The sequence below is a fragment of the Macaca nemestrina genome, chromosome 1 (assembly GCF_043159975.1).
Source record: "Macaca nemestrina isolate mMacNem1 chromosome 1, mMacNem.hap1, whole genome shotgun sequence".
NCBI lineage: Eukaryota > Metazoa > Chordata > Mammalia > Primates > Cercopithecidae > Macaca > Macaca nemestrina.
In genome coordinates this window covers 130,195,647-130,212,120 of record NC_092125.1, presented here as the reverse complement: position 1 = coordinate 130,212,120, position 16,474 = coordinate 130,195,647, and the positions used below count along the sequence as shown (strand labels likewise).

The window sequence follows — 16,474 nt, the reverse complement described above, 5'->3', positions numbered from 1 at the left end:
GGAATAACAAACTATGGGAATTATTGGATATAGATGGCCTAGATGCTGCTAAAATCTGAAGGCTTAAATAATTTAAGGCAACATTTATATTCCAAAATTATCTAATTTCACATTTTACATAGAAAATTAACACAAACTCAGTATCTTTAAATGCACCATTATCTTCTATACATGAAAAAATATTTGATTAGTACCAAGGAAAAAATGAATCAGGAAAAGATTATAGGGAGGGTTGCAAAGGCCTGGAAAATAATATCAAATAAAAAGAACAGGCAAGTCCTTAATAAGAAAATGATATTTGGGCAAAGTCTACAAAGTCATAGGAAGCTCCTCTATCCCGTTATTTTTGCAGAATAGGATTCTAAGCAAAAGGAAAAACAAGTGCAAAGAACCTAAGACAATAGCTGGCCCAGAATGTTGAAGGAAATGCAAGGAGACAAATATGTCTCCAACAAAGGGATCTTTTTTCAAAAAATTCTCCCCCATACCCACTTCCTAATATTTTGGCTCTCTTTTCTGCTCAGGTCCCTACATTTGTACATTGGATATTTTCTCATGTAAATCTGTGTAGCGGAAAATATTGTTCAGTTTGGATAGACAGCATGGAGAATTAACCAAAAAAAGATAGCTGAAATTCAGATTGAAGAAATTTAGTTCTGTGTAAAGTTATTTTAAACTCTGTATTATATAAAAGCCAATGTGAATATGTATGCACTTGATGTGAATACGTGAATAGTGCTATGAAAAAGATTGATGGCATGGACAAAAAAAGAAGAATGAAAGAGATGTGGTCAGAGAAGTAAAAGTGAGGGTACATTGAGAACTGAATGCATAGGTCTTGTGGAATGTTCAGGGAGACTAGATTTTATTCTAAATGAGATTTTAAAACCATTGGAAGGGTAAGGGGAGAAGGACGATGAGAATCAACTTTTTTTTTTTTTTTTTTTTTTTTTTTTTAAAGAGCAATTTTGGGTTTACAGAAAATTGAGAGGAAGGTGCAGAGATTTTCCATTCAGTTTATGTTTTCAGACCACTGGGGCTGCTTGTGTTGAGAAGAAAGTTTAGGCGCACTGGAGTGGAATCAGGTGGCAGTAGGGAAGTAACTGCAATTTTCCAGATATAAAATGTTGCTTTCTTAGACTGAGACAGAAAGTACGGGTCAGATTCTACATATATTCTGAAAGTGGAGCAGACAGGAGTTGCTGATAGGTAGAAAAGGAGATAAGAGAGAAAATGAGTCAACGCTAACTTCAAGATTTGTAGCTGGAACATCATGATTGATTGGGTTGCCATTAAGTGAGATGGAGAAGACTATGAGAAGAACAGGTTTCAGGAGAGGAGTTCTGCAGTTCAGTTTTGGGTATACTAAGTGTGAGATGACTTCATAAATACTGTTAGAAATCACTGAGTAGGCAGTCAAGTATGCAAGTCTGAAGTTCAGGGTAAAGCAGGATAGAAATAAAACTGTAGGAGTTGACCAATGCTATCCAGAGCTACAATTAATTAATCAATGACATGATTACTTTAAAATTCTGTTTGAATAATTTCCACTCAAAGAGACCTTTAACATTTAAAACAATGCTGACAATAAACAGTTGGTACTCTCAAATAATCAAAATAGAGATCATGACTTCACATATTAATCCTAAGAAACAAAAATCATTATTTGCCATTTTTGTTCTAAAAGCTGTTATACTTTGGTTAATAACAAGGACAGTCATGTAAGGTTTAGAAATGCTAAGTGATGTTTTTGTCTTATAGCAGATTTTACTTTAACATTTCTTTCATACTCCCTTATAGAAGTGGAGGTTTAGTTATATATTTGAAAAGACTACAGGACCATAGCTCCATATAAAGTGTGACTTAAATGTACTCATTACTATTGAGAACCCCAGGTAACTTTACAGTGGGGCTGGCTATTCCAGAAAAAACAGCATGACCCCAGTTCACTGACTGTCAGAGGATCCAATGGTAGTGGGACAACCAAGTTGTGTGTAGATATCAAAGCATGCACTGACCCTGCTAATTTGGCAGTTTACTTGTACTTTTCAATTAGTGGCATGTTTCCACGCTATGCAGAAAAACCTATCCTTAGGATCTTACGTTATGTGTCCCCTGCCTCCTTCCCCAGCACCATCTCACGTTTTACCCCCACTGCTGCTTCTCCAGACACAATGCCATTTTTCAAGTCCTTTCTTCAAATCCCTTATGGCGTCATTCTCCCTTCATAAAGGCCTTCACATCACTTCCTGGAATGCTCTTTCCTCTTCACTTTAGTTAATTATTCAATGTTCAACTGGTACTTTCTCAGGGAAGCTTTATTTGACCTTACTGAACTTCTCTTCTGTATTCTCCAGCAACCATACACCTCTCCTTCAAAGCATCTAGCATAGCTGTAGTTTTATATTTACTTGTGCCACTATTTGATTAATTACTGTCTCCTCAAGTAGACCATAATCACTCTGAGGCAGGTTTGTAACTATCTTTGCCCACCAACTTCCTTTAGCTTATAATGAGCTTTTAACCTGTACTTGTTGAATATGCAATGAAATGAATGAATTAGTTTAGAATTTAGGAAGAGCATTTAATAGGTATTTAACAGATATTTGTTGAATAAGTAAATGAATAATTGCATGTATTAATTAGCTTTTCACTCCATGAGAATAGAGATCATCATACTGTCCGTATAGCCACAGCACTTAACACTGTGATTAACACAGAAGATAGTCATTTAACTTTTACGGTTATCGAACAGCCTCAATCCTGAACATTTTTATGTCATAAAAGCTTGACCTGAAAATGGAAAGCAAAAATAGCATCACAACTCCGAGTACGGTGAAGAAAAGAACACAAACTAGTTGAGAGTGTGATATTTTAAACGTATAGCATTTCTAATTTACAAATAACCAAGGCTGTTAAAAAAAGGTGTATTATAAAACTAAAATTACACTTCCAATATAACCACTTGACTTTAATGCTGAGAAGAACAATATTTATTGGCATTTAGTTTATTACATTCTCTGGAGAGAATGATGAAAAGAAAGCATTTTCTACATTGTAATTACTTGATTTCCTCAATTCAGTTACTGCAGAGCCACTACTGTTTAGCAACAGCATATTTATCAAATAATTTGCACATTATCATGAACAACCTTTCACTTGACTTCCAGTGCCTAGTTATACAAGCCAGACACATTTCTATTTATGTATATGTTTGTTTCCTATTACAGATGGTTTGTAAACCCCTGCTTCTGCATCAACATTATCTGTGAAACTTTATAAACCATCTATGCTTGGATGTCATAAAATACTATTTCATCAAAATCCCCAGCATTAGGATTGGAAATAATTGTGATACTAAGCCATGGACCCCTGTCCTCTTGACTTTATTGAAAATATCTTGCTTATGAGTTCATTCATTCAACAAATATTTATTGGCTATCTATTTTGCTCCAGATATGGTGACAGATGCCAGAATGATTTGCATTGGTGAAAAATATGTATTTCCTGCTTTCATTATGCCATCAAAAATGTTTTTAGATAAGTATTTGAGTTTTGGGTAAGTACAGTGTGCTTTATAATGTTATGCCAGGCTAACTAACCCAATCTTCGATGATTGAAGAAAGTTATTTCTAGAGGAGACAATATCTAAATCTCAAGCAAAGATAATTTTTACTTTTAGAAATAACAAAGTGGGAGAGTGCTTAGGGTAGAGGTCATAGGTTGTCTTGGAGGCAAAATAGAGACTGATAGTCTCAGTAAATCACAATAATATCAGCAGAAATTGGTTCAAGATAATTCTGTAGACATGGAGAGTAGGTGATACACATAACTATATATCACATCTCAGGTGGTTAGGTTATGGACAATCAAGTCATTAGCAATGTCAACAACGCCCTCACTTCATTCAGCAAAGTTTTATCAAATGCCTACTATGTGATGGATTCTGTTCTAGATGCTTTGAACACATGAAATAAAGCAGATAAATATACCTATACCAGTGATTTTAGTGTAACTAAAATATACAATGGATAGCAATATAGTATAAAAACTATGTAACTATATTCCAAAAGAATTTTACTATTGTTTATTAATCTTATTAAGCACTTCGAAGATCTATGTTTCTTGTTTGGAGATGGTACTTCATAATACAATAATGCCAATATATGTAAAATATATAATTTATTTCCTAACTTGAAGAATGAGTTTATTGAAATAATCATAAAATACTTTATACACATATGCACATACACCCACACACACTCATATATATGTATATATACACATATATACATATATATGTACATATATACACACATATACATATATACGTACATATACACATATATACATATATATGAACACATATATACACATATATACATATATATGAACATATATATACACATATATACATATATATGAACATATATATGGATAAACCTCTATTTCTAATAGTTTATAAGCAAAGTCTGACAACTAATCCCCAATAGCATACCAATGTGAGATGAAAGATTCAATAATGAATATATGAGAGGACTATTTCCAATTATCAATTTTACAGATTGATATTCTCAGATTAAACTTTCTTGTTCACTAGTAGAAAAGTAAAATAATTATTTGTGCTACTGTCAATACCACTTCATATCTTAAGGTATTAAGAAAACAAAGTTTTGGAGGTAATACAGTCAACCTGTAGCAAAAAATATTCAGAGGCATCTTTGGAGAAAATGCAAAACTGTTTTCCATATGAAAAAAATAGAGGTAAATTGCAATTTATTTACTTTTAGAAAATGAATGTAAAAAGAAGGAGTCACTACTCATGTCACTACTAACACCATAATCTGAGGAGGTCCTGAGGAGGTCCTCAAACTTTCAGTTCACACCATTCCAAGCTAACCCAATTTTAATCTTGTTCCAGTCTTCTGGGTAAAACAAGAATATAATTAACCTAAACAGTTACTATATCAATGTTGTGTATTTTGTCACCATGGTAGACACCGGGGACACAAATAAAACTAGATCACAGTCACTACTCACCCAGGAACTCCTAGAAGAAGACTGACATATAAATGAGTAATTTTTAAAATAATGATGTTACATTCTCTCAGTTGATTATGCTCCAAAAAAGCTTTTGGATAATCAAGTCTGACATTTTTATGCTGAAGACAATAAGAACACTCCCGTACATCAATCCCCAAAAGCAGAATAAGGCCTGATGATCCTTGCAATGGATCCTGATTAGGACAAGCAATGATCTATAAGAGTTATTTTACTTAATGAAACCAAGCCAACCACAACTGGAACCGTGAATACTAATAGATGGATCTGTCAGCTTCTCCTTAAGTTAGTCAAAGGAACAAAAGTAATATTTAATGGCTCCCAGAAACTCTCCTTTCAGTTCTCCACTACCACTGAGGCTTAGGTTTGTCCATAAAATGGTAAGAGTAATATGATCTCCACCACCGAACTTAAGTGCAGGCTGAAGAGTTATCTGGATTCTGACATCACCTTTTACCAGAACCTCCTTATATTTCTCCTTGAAGGCAGTCAAGTTATTCACCCAATGACCTGATATTTTCTGGGGTTTAGCTGCATGATGTGTACATTAATATTGGGCCCCAGGGCACCATAATCATAAGACAAGTCTAGGAGACTGTGTAGAAGCATTAGAACACCCAGCAAAGTAAACATGGACAAGTGGTCAAAAGCAAGGGCCCTGGAGAAAGCTTGGCAGCATTCAAATTCTGGGCCTACTACTTACTAGCTGTGTGACTTTAAGCAAAATCTTTCACTTCTCTGTTTTTCAGTTATCTCATGGGTAAAATCAGTATTTTGATATCAGTTTACTTCCAGGAAAACTGTCACAATTCAATAAGATTCTCTATGAAAGTGCATATGGCAGAATCTTGCACATACTGAGCATGCATTCGGTATTAGGGCTCACTATTATATCCACCTTGATATATAAGGGAAAGTTTTCTGGAGCTATGATATTTTACTTAAATTTTGAAGTATAAAGTAGGAGAAGGTGTTTGCTGATGGAAGAGAATGAGATATACGTTCCAGGGAGAGTGTTCAAAGATAGGGGAGAATACAGGCAAGAGGTTTAACATCACTCAGTACAAGGTAAATGGAAGTGGGCTTGGGGAGGTAGGAAATGGCTGGTCATGGGCTTGGACATAAAGATAGGTCACATCCCGAAGGGCACTCTAAGCCACTTAGACAACAAACTTATCCTAAAAGCCAGTGAAATACTGTAAAGTTTCATTTGCATTCAAATAGAAGAGTGACAGTAAGTAGTAGGTTGAACTCCACTCTTAGACTCTAAGGACAGAAGTAAAGGAAAGACAGACACCACTGTAGTATTTGTGTTTTTTCTTTCTCTGCAGAGCTATCTAAGAGCACCAAGTATGAAAGAGCACCAAGTATCTAAGAACACCAAGTATGAAAATGTTCTCATTCGCCGACTACTGCTCTTTCTGGCAGTCATCCTTTCAGGAAGTCTATGTGAAAATCTGAGTGAGGAAGGAAAGCCAACTACCTCACACAGTCTAAGGTTCACTCCTTTAAGCCCGGATGTCAGTTTACCAGTCAAACAGAGGAAGGAAGCTTCCCCTGATACTCTATGCGCTCAAGTTCTATGAATAGGGACCTTCATTTGCCTGTACAGTACAGAGCCATTCAAGAGCAATTAAATTTGGTTAAAATAAGAAAGAAATGCTTTTTAAGAAAAAAAAAAAAAAAAAAGAAGGTTTGAGGGGATTGCAAAAGTTGATTGTGCTAAAGCACTTTTACACAGGTTTGTTTTAGTTCTCAATTGTCAAGTCGTATTTGAGCTGGTCTCTTACTCTGAAATATGATAACCTTTCCTTTCTCTGAGTTCTTTCTCCTAAATTAATAGCACTGTCTCTAATTCCACGCACAGCAAGCAAAGAGTTTATTTTACCAGATAACAGTAGGTCTGGTGATCAGCCAATGTCTAAAGAACCACTAGCCAAGTCAGTAGTAGGCCAAAGACTGCAACTGATAAATAGATATTACTCACTAAATCACTTTAAAATTGTCTTTCATCTTTGCTACGAGCTAGTATTATTCATGTTGAGTTCTGACACAACTGAACGTATAAAAGAATACACTTACCTATATCAATAAAACCATATTAGGGTTTTGAAGGAAGGAGAAAGAAATACATTAGATGCATTCTAAAACAGAAAGTATTTTAAAATTGGAAAAAAAAAATCTTTAGGTTTTGAATTAAATTGCAAGATAATTTAGAAGGAATATGTCCTCATGTAGAAAGTGAATTAATGTATACTAAAAGTTACACTGAAAACTGCATTTAAAGTTGACTCTTTAGTGAAAGAACTTAGGGAACACTGCAACTTTTTATAACATCTGCATATACCTCTGTTCTTTGCTAAGGAACAAAACTTGAATGGTCAAAAAAGAAAAAGTTTAGTTTCCTCTCTCACCACTCCCAACTCAGGTCATATTTCCCCAGTATTACCTGAGGGAAGTGAAGGAGTAAAAGCAGAAATGCTGACCAACGCTCAGTCCCCACTTGCCGTTGCCTTGAATTCCTAATGATTAGGCCAACCATGCTTAATTATTTCTCCAAAGGTAAGGAGAAAATAAAAGTGTATTTAATGAAATTCTGGCTTTTAAATACCTAAAGATAATCATTAAAAATCATGTACAATGATGGAGATGTCTCAGCATTTTTTAAACTCCATATTTATATAAATTGGTATAGTTACTTGTGAGTATAAAAACTCTATATAAATGCTTTCACAGTCTAATCTTCAGGACCTTATGGTCATGTATTGCTTTTCCCTAAAGACAGAAAAGACTCTTAATTTGGTAGGAATACTAGTTGAAGATTGAACTTCTAGAAGTAAATGTTGAGATAGAAAATCAAATTTTTCTTCCCTTACATCCCTGCCATTTCACATACGGTAATTACATTTGTAACAGTCGTTGACAACACAACAGATATCATGGTAGCCTATTAAGAGTGAGTACTTCCTATAAATTAACTGCCCATTTATGCCTAAGCTAAAAGGTAGTTACAGCAATTTCAGATGCTTTGACAATCCAAAATAAAAACCTTAATTAGAACTTGCACTACTACGTTCTCTCATGTTTTTTTCTAAAGTTTGCCACTTGTTTTAAATCTGTTAACACATAAGTGTGTCATAATGATTATTTGACATTAATAAAAGCCATATTGTATATATAAACTATGTCATCCAATTAAAATTAACATGAAAATATCAGAAATTTGCCATTTTTTATAATTTTCTTAGCTTCTTAGAAATTCAAAGTTGGACCTAGTCTTCCATTAACAACTTTAGAAAGCATACAAAACTATGTTCTTAACACAGCAACGAATAGAGTATTACACCTTCTACTCTGATGTAGATAATCTTATAAAATCACATAGTTAGGAATACAAATGATCAAAAATTACCTTTTTTCAAACGTAGTAAATAGAGTATTTTTTAAATGCATTCCGTAACTATGTTCTATTTAAATTTCTTTATATAAGGCATTTTCACTATATCTACCTTTTCACTAATCTAAACTCTAGCACATATACGGTCTAGTAATTTCAGACTTCTGTAAATAAATATAGCAATAGTGTATCAAATTATTTCTCTTTTACTGCCTTGCAATTTCACATATGGTAATTAAATTTGTAATAGTTGTTGATCACACAACAGATATCAGGGTAGTCCATTAACAGCGAGTATTTCCTATAAACTAACTGTCAATTTATTCTTGAGCTAAAAGGTACTTATGTTAGTTTCAGGTGTTTTGACAATCCAAAATAAAACTTTAATTAGAACTCGCACTACTAAGCTCTGTCCTCTCATTTCATCGTCTCAGACTTCTATCATTTAAAATTCCTTTGATCACTAGTACAGGTCTTCAATCTGCTCAGAAAAACTTTGAATATTACAGGAATATTTTTTATGAGGAAGAGTATTCAGCTGATAACATTTTGTGCCTTAGTTTCCCCATTTATTGAGAAGGTAAGATTGATCAACAATTTCTATAATTTCTAGTGCTAGCATTCTCTTTTAAAAATCTTATCTGCCACTGCACTCCAGCCTGGGCTACAGAGCGAGACTCCATCTCAAAAAAAAAAAATAAATAAATAAATAAATAAAATAAATAAATAAAATCTTATCTAAACACCCTTTTTTTTAACCTTTTAAAAATTCATCTTTGTATTACACAGAGACTCTCAACCAAACTTGATTTGAATCCTCGTTATCATGAAATAGGCAGCATCTTACTACATGAATCGGAGTGAAGAGAATTTATCCCAGGAAAAAGCAAATGTTTAGAAAAGAAAGGTGACTATTTATACATTTTTTCTTAGCTAGAAATCCAACCCATAAATTTGAAAAGAGGAGATTTTGCTTTGCTGTATTTTAGGGATAACTTGAACAACCATGTGGTTCTTCTATTTTAGTCACAAATTGAATAAAATAAAAAACTTTAAAAAAATTAACTAAATTTTAAGCAATTATGTTATGTAAATACATTTCTCACTTTGCTAATGCCTAACTTTGTTTAAAACTATACAATTACCTTTTAGAGAATAACTTCTATAAAGTATCGCCTCAGTTAAGTATTAATTATGAAGCAAATTGGCACTTTAAGATATTAAGAAACTTAATTTCAAAACTAATGGACAATTAGGTAAAAGAATCTGTGCCACCTAAACTGAGGCTATATGTGTAAAGCATGCAGAAAGGTGTTTCTCTTTATTCTATGTTATTTCTCTATTATAGTCCTGATAAATTTTGAATTTAAAAAACAAATGGAAAAACATAATATTAATAAGTTTAGCAAACACTGCATTTCTTATCAGAAGCATATCTGAGTTTCTGATTTCTGATTAAGGAAACAAATGGACAAATCTGATATCTTTGCAAGGTTGAATTAGCACATACTCTGGAAGCCAGGACCATTTCACCTGCTGATCCCGGGCACTCAAAACAACTCTTCTACAGGACTCACTATCAATTCCTGACAAGCTTTCAAAGTTCCAAGTTTGATCAGCCTTTTACAAGATACAGTATTGGCTTAACCACCAAAGGTTATATGTAATTTTGATTAGTAAAAACTGATTCAATTAGATTTTTTGTTAGTACTTGATTATAGCTAAGTCTAACTCTTACTTAAAACCCTTACATAAACTCATTTATCTTAACATAATCAAAGTATGGTCACTATGAATTCCAGGTAAACCCCACCTCTTGTGAATAGTAAGCAGTGGACTAACTGCCAAAGAATATCAATAAATCACTGAGATACATCACTTATTTTAACAATAAATATATATATGAAACATAAAATTGAAGTTAATGTAAATAAATATTTATACAAATCACACTTAACCTTGTTGTTCTAAATCAAAGCAAGAATTGATTTTTAATGAGTATAATAAATATTTCCAAGTTATAGTTTGATTTTTCAAAGAAAATGATATGACTAGGTATGAAGTCATAAATTTTCTTTAATCCATTCACTTCCAAGAAACTTTCTCTATATTATTTTCTCTAGAGTCTAACTTTGTTTTGAACCCAGATGTTTTAATGCTTTAATGTTTTAATTTTATATAAAAGTAGGATCTGCTTTAAATTATCTTTGTACTTAATATCCAAACCTTATTACTGTACCTCAGTGATATCAATGCCATAGTATGATGCTGGGATATAATATCTTTATTTAGAAACTGGTATAAAATCTTACTTCTTACTTCAACCACAAATCTAAAGGCTACTCTCAGAACTGGACACTGGGTTTATGTTTCCCTTGTGTGATGATTCAGGCTTTGTAGCCAATGTTTCCTTTTTAAGCATTAATATACTATTATTCCCTTTTTGAAGTTAATTTGGGGATAAGAATGCCTACAAAAGTGGGTTTATGTTAACATGTGGCCTCCCAGGAGCAATGAGCACCAAACAGCTTGATAAAACACATTCCAAAATCTTACAATATAAATATCTAAACTATCACATAACTTTCAGGGCATTTCATCAAGAAGAAATCCAACAAAATCTAATCCTTATGCTTTGCTATTTCTATCATTACTTGGTTTTATAAAAATAGGGAAAGTGGTTTTCCCATCATTTATTTGATGTGGTACTGGGATGCTATTTAAAAGTGTTTCAGGTATGTTGCTAGACTGAAAATAGAAAATGTATTCATTAAAAGTACAGAGATTTGATTTTTAAAAATATCCATCGATCTTTACAGAAAGGCTCAATGTGGAAAATAAAAATAAATATCTTCAGTAAAATAATCCCTGAATTCATGCAAAAGTGTCTCTCAGAGCTTGTATTTCATTCATCACCAAAGAAATTCTCCATTTCTATAATTTTAAACAAATAGCTGCCATTACATTATTTTCATTTACATGCATATGTAACATGCTGAAAAAGAAATGGTATATCCATTTTTCCTTTATCAAGGGTCCTTTTTCAGTACTACTGTAGTTAAGAAGGACTCACAGAGGTCTCATGTCCCATGGTAGATGCAGGAATTCTAAATAATAAACAAAACCAGCAGAGGGCAGAACTGCTGACAGAATTGACCAATCCAACCGGTGACCAGGTACTAAAAGTAAAATACAAACTTTTTGATGGATTTCACTTTCAAAGACTCTCTTATCTATCCGTGAAAATGTGGAAATGAATGAATCAACATAATTAATAAACATAATAAATCCTTTCAAAATTCAAATATAGTCCTAATGGGAATTTCACTGCATTTACCAGGAAAAATCACCCGGGGGAATAATTTAGCGCTGCCTGCTACTTGGGAAGCTGACAGTCACTAAGCGTGTGGAAGGAATAATCTGGTCGCAGAGATCGGCCTCCGGGAGGGCAGACTCCCGTTAGGGAGAGCTCAGATCTTGGCATCTAGGCCCAAGGCCAGACTCAGGTTTCTGCTAAAGCCTACGCATTTGGGCTTGACCATTTTTATCTCCCTTGACCCATCCTCGTCACCCTCCTTCCTATCCCCCAGCTTCTTTCTGCACTCCTCACAAAGCTTGCTTTCTACTCTAAACTGCCTGGGCTCCCTGAGCTCCAAAGGCGTTCGCCTGCCAGCCGATTCTAAGGCACCTAACGGACCGCTCCAGCCAGATGCCTTTTCAGGAAAGGGCGGGGGAAGGGAGGGAGAAGGCAGAGGGGAGGAGTGAAGTCGCTCTCCCTCCGTGGGTACTGACAGGGCTGCAGACTTCCGAGCAGGTCTGGCCATTGAATATTTGGTGGTGCCACGTAGGAACTTTTCCTTACCTCTCTCCTCCCACCCCACCCACACCCCCTCCCCTTCCCTCCCAATCCGTAGTCCTCCGCCCCCACCCCATTTGCTTGACGACTTTCATCATTCTCCAAGAGAACTGCACGTCCAACCTGCAAGAAGAAGCGGAGGGGTGGGGTGGGGGGAGTCACTGCAATTCAGGGGAAAGTGTTCTCCCTATCTTCAACCTATTCCTAATAATCTGCCAATTTTTGTCCACTTAAAATAGATTGACCCTCCCGCGCCCCCCAAACACACACAGTGTTCCTAATCTTCTAGATTCACCCCCCTGGTTTCTCTTATATCCCCGAAACTAAAACAGCCTGCTTCTCACTTTGTTGCAGACAAAGAACTTTATCAAGGTTCATTTTATACCCTTTATATTTTCTCCTCAGCTCACCCTTAAAAAGATATTCCCATTAGTTAGAATCTGAAGAAACCAGATGTGTTCCAAGGGCAGTCTAAAGACTGTGCCTCAAACAAAAGCTTTGTATAACTGCCCTTGTGTTCAAGGTAATATTTTTCCTCTTTTCAAAGAGACTGAAAAGTGGTGAAGGGCATTTTCAGCAGGCTCTCCGCCTGACAGATCTTTTTTCCTGCTACCTACCTCCTCTCCCTTTATTGTCCCGCCTACATCCATCTCTTTCTCCAATTTCCAATTCCAACCTGGTAGCAGCTACAATCTGGATTTTATTTTAGGGAATTGCTTTTTTTTTTTTTTTTTTTTCTTGAAGAGCAGGGAGGAAGGGTAAAGGGGTGGGGGGAGGGGCGCAGGAGTAAGACCCACGGCAATCTCCCACCTCCCCAAATCCATTTTTTTCTTACCTCCTCTGACCTCTCTAGCTTGGAAGAGGAAAGTCAACGCGAGGGTTGTTACGGTGAAATCCCAGAGCCACCGTTTCGTTTTCCACCTAGAGGACCACGGCTCCATCTCCGAGCCCCGCGCTCACAACTGTGAACTCAACCCACGAAATTGCGACTGCAGACCAACTTCGTCCTTTCCAAGGTATTGCCGGGGATGTTTGCTACACAGCCATTGGGGAGGGAGAGGGGGAAAAAGTCAAAGGGCTTTTTCTTCTAAATTTGATGGTTTGCTTTCTTCGTGTCTCTACCCACTTCCTCTCCCTCTGAGTTGGCCCCGCCGGCCCGGACCCTCCGATCCTTCCTCTGCCGGGCCCTGCCTTCAGAATGAAGGCAGATGAGGGGCTTCCACCAACAAGCTGAGAGTACTGTGTGCCCCTAAAGGCTTCATGCCGTCAGTGGGCTGGACGAGCGGCTCCGGGCAGCCCCCTCCTCCGCCCACTCCCCTCCCTGCTCCCGTCTCCCCCACCCAGGGCGAAACTGACAAGCAGGCTGAGGGTCAGACCCAATCACACGCCTCTGGGCGGCCCCAAACCCGCCCCCGCCTCCCTCAGCCCAAGAATGAGGACTCCCGGCAGGCCCAGCCCACCAGCCACCCCCCATCTCTCCACTCCTCTCCTCCCTCCTCGCCCACCAAATCCCCGAGAAAAAAATGGGAGGGAGTTTCGCGGGACGCGTGCTTGGCTCCAGCACTTTGGGAATGAAAGGAATTGCAGGAGAGCCCCGGAGCACCCGGACTTTTCAAGGAGCTTCTGTATTCAATAAAAACAGCTACTTGTCTACTTGCACCCGTCTGTTAGCTCTCACCCGTCGGCGGGAGAGGGGAGGAGTCCAGCGCCTGATCGGCCACACCGCTGGAGTCCTGGGCTGGCGGCGGTAACCTTATCCTTTTGCAAAAATCTGCTTCGTATGGCAGACGTGGAACCAGTGGACTCATTGCGCTGCCTACTCCGAAAGGTGTTTTTATTTTTATTTTTTTAACCCAATAATTAGAAGAAATGAATGAAGGTGGCATGGAGGGACCCTAGAGGTCAAAACCTAGAGTTTGTAGGGAAGTCCTCTTTGGAGATCTGAAACTGACAGGTTTATCTCTTAAACATTTAAATTCAGCACTAGGTTCATTCAGAAACTGTACTTAAAAGAGTTGAACTGTACTCTGAGGGAGGAGGAAGAAAAAATGTATGGGAGCTGACATTAAGAGGGTGAGTAATTTAATTTTCCAGCTGATTCTGTTCTGATCCTGGATGAGGGGGTACTGAGGAGGGTGTAGAAAAGGCGAGGAAAGCAACTAACAGAAATCTCCAAGAGGCCCTGCCCACAGCTCCTCATTAAGGGCCTGGCCCTGGCCCTCAGCCTCAGGAGCCAAAAACATGGTCACTCCACAGTGGAAGTAATGAAGAGCGCAGGTTTCTAAATTCCCTCTCTGCTTAACCCATCCTCAAAGTAATCCTCTTCCACCTGGAATACAGATTCCCAAGTCACTTTTTCCACGTTAAAATCATTCCATCCTATTGACTCCTTTTTGTTCGTTAATAATTCCTAAGATGTTTCTCTCAAAGATTTTCTGGAACAGTGCCCATCAGGGTGCCAGCATACATTAGCCACTCAATAGAGATGGGTTGGATGAATGAACACATTTTTCTGTTGACAAAGACTAGACGCATTGGCCAGGGCCTACTTTGAGTATTTAAGTCTTTTAAATGCTTAAAGGCTCTCAACTAAGTTTACTAGGTACATATGTTCAATTCTACAGCTGCTACTAATCTTTAGGAACTCAGTTTTCTATTAGTCATCAAAATATGCCTCATGATCTATCAGATTATAACAAATCTTTTCATGCAGTTTAAAATTGGAAGAAAGGTGATCAAAGACTAACTAGATTGAGCCCTTATAGAAGTTTAACAGCATGAACAGAGACATATAAAATGAAGAAAGCAACTAGAAAATACCTTCAATATAAATATCACTCTCTGTAACAAAGAACTACTCCCTTATCAAGAAGTTATCTCTTAGATCACAAGTAAAAAAAAAAAAAAAAAACCTCATATTTATAATGCTGTTGGCAGAATGTTTGGAATGCCTCATATCAGCTGCAGAGAAATATCATCAACTAGTTTTTCAGATTACAACCTCAAACTGTTGCTTAAAATAATTTAATAAAATAATTTAATATCATATTGCATTTGAACCTGAAATGCACAATTACAAATTAAGACCCTTACAGTAAAAATATATGTATCTGCCATCTTCATTATCTTTCATCGTCTCACAGATGGAAAATTTGTATATATTTGCTGTTTCTAAACTTCTGCACAAACTGATTTTTCTGTCTAATCTTTGGGTATTTTAAAAATTACTTTTTACATCTTCTCTCAAATGTAAAATAGTGAAATGAATGCAAGTTTAGAAATACATATTTGTGAAGCTGCCAGAATTCTAAATCAATTCAGTAGCCAGAGAGAGTTATGGTGCTTGTAGCAACATGTACAAATGGTGTTCCAAATTGTCTCTTAATAGCTCTCAAATTTATTGAGAGTTCTGTGGCTTGATACTGTTCTAGAAGGTGAGAAATGATGCAGTCAATCTAGCAGTCCCTACTTTCTTGTTACATCTCAGACCTTGTCACTGCTGTGAAAGGGTTCTTTCAGGCAAAGCATTTTGGGTGAATAGAGTTATTACTACCTTATGCTCTCTGTACTTGTGGTCTGAATTCCTCTGGCCACTGCCCAGCTAGGCATAATCTGGGTCTGAATGAATGCCTCTAGAAGGAAACATAGCAAATTCATCGTGAGGAATAATTATATCTCTGACATCTAGCCTATAGCTAGATGTCAGATCTAGAGCCTCCCTAGGAACCAGCCCATGGATTTACAGGAGATTAACTCAGTGAAAGAAAGGATAATACTAAGCAACAATGGGAGCCGGGGAAAGCCAGAGGAGAGGCACCTTAGCTAACTTCAACTTCACATGGGGGAACTTCCAATGGCATCATTTCCCGGGCCATCTTTCAACCAGTCCTTGCTAATTGTTTATATGTAGATTCAAAATATAACCAAACAGGCAGTTTTCCTGACATAGTCTTTAGTTTGAAGCACAATTAGTGATATTTTCCTATTTTGTCACATTTACAAATAATGATGTTTAAAGTTATTTCTTCAGCTTTGTAGAATTAGTTGTTATTGACAAGATTTTCAAAAACAGGATTTGAAAAGTAGAGAAAAAATAGTCACTTTTTCTGTAGCAGCATTTTAAATTAACCATTCGTCCATATTGGCTTGTCAGAGAAACT

General features: G+C 36.5%; 1 protein-coding gene and 1 long non-coding RNA gene across 4 annotated transcripts in view; one reads left to right on the top strand and one right to left on the bottom strand.

Moving 5' to 3' along the window:
* Window positions 1–13,666, bottom strand: part of LOC105466263 (collagen type XI alpha 1 chain) — a 219,601-nt gene extending 205,935 nt beyond the window's left edge. For 2 of the 3 annotated variants that reach the window (XM_011715280.3, XM_011715281.3), the window contains exon 1: window positions 13,150–13,666. In XM_011715280.3, the coding sequence (XP_011713582.1) occupies window positions 13,150–13,255 (106 nt within the window). In that variant the 5' untranslated portion in view covers window positions 13,256–13,666. The remainder of the gene's footprint in view (window positions 1–13,149) is intronic. The other variant, XM_011715283.3, reaches the window with a different exon arrangement.
* The window catches only part of LOC105466262 (uncharacterized), a 61,559-nt gene continuing 58,300 nt past the window's right edge, over window positions 13,216–16,474 (top strand). Inside the window, exons 1-3 of the long non-coding RNA XR_011609035.1 lie at window positions 13,216–13,330; window positions 13,986–14,142; window positions 14,296–14,387. This is a non-coding gene — a long non-coding RNA (uncharacterized lncRNA). The remainder of the gene's footprint in view (window positions 13,331–13,985; window positions 14,143–14,295; window positions 14,388–16,474) is intronic.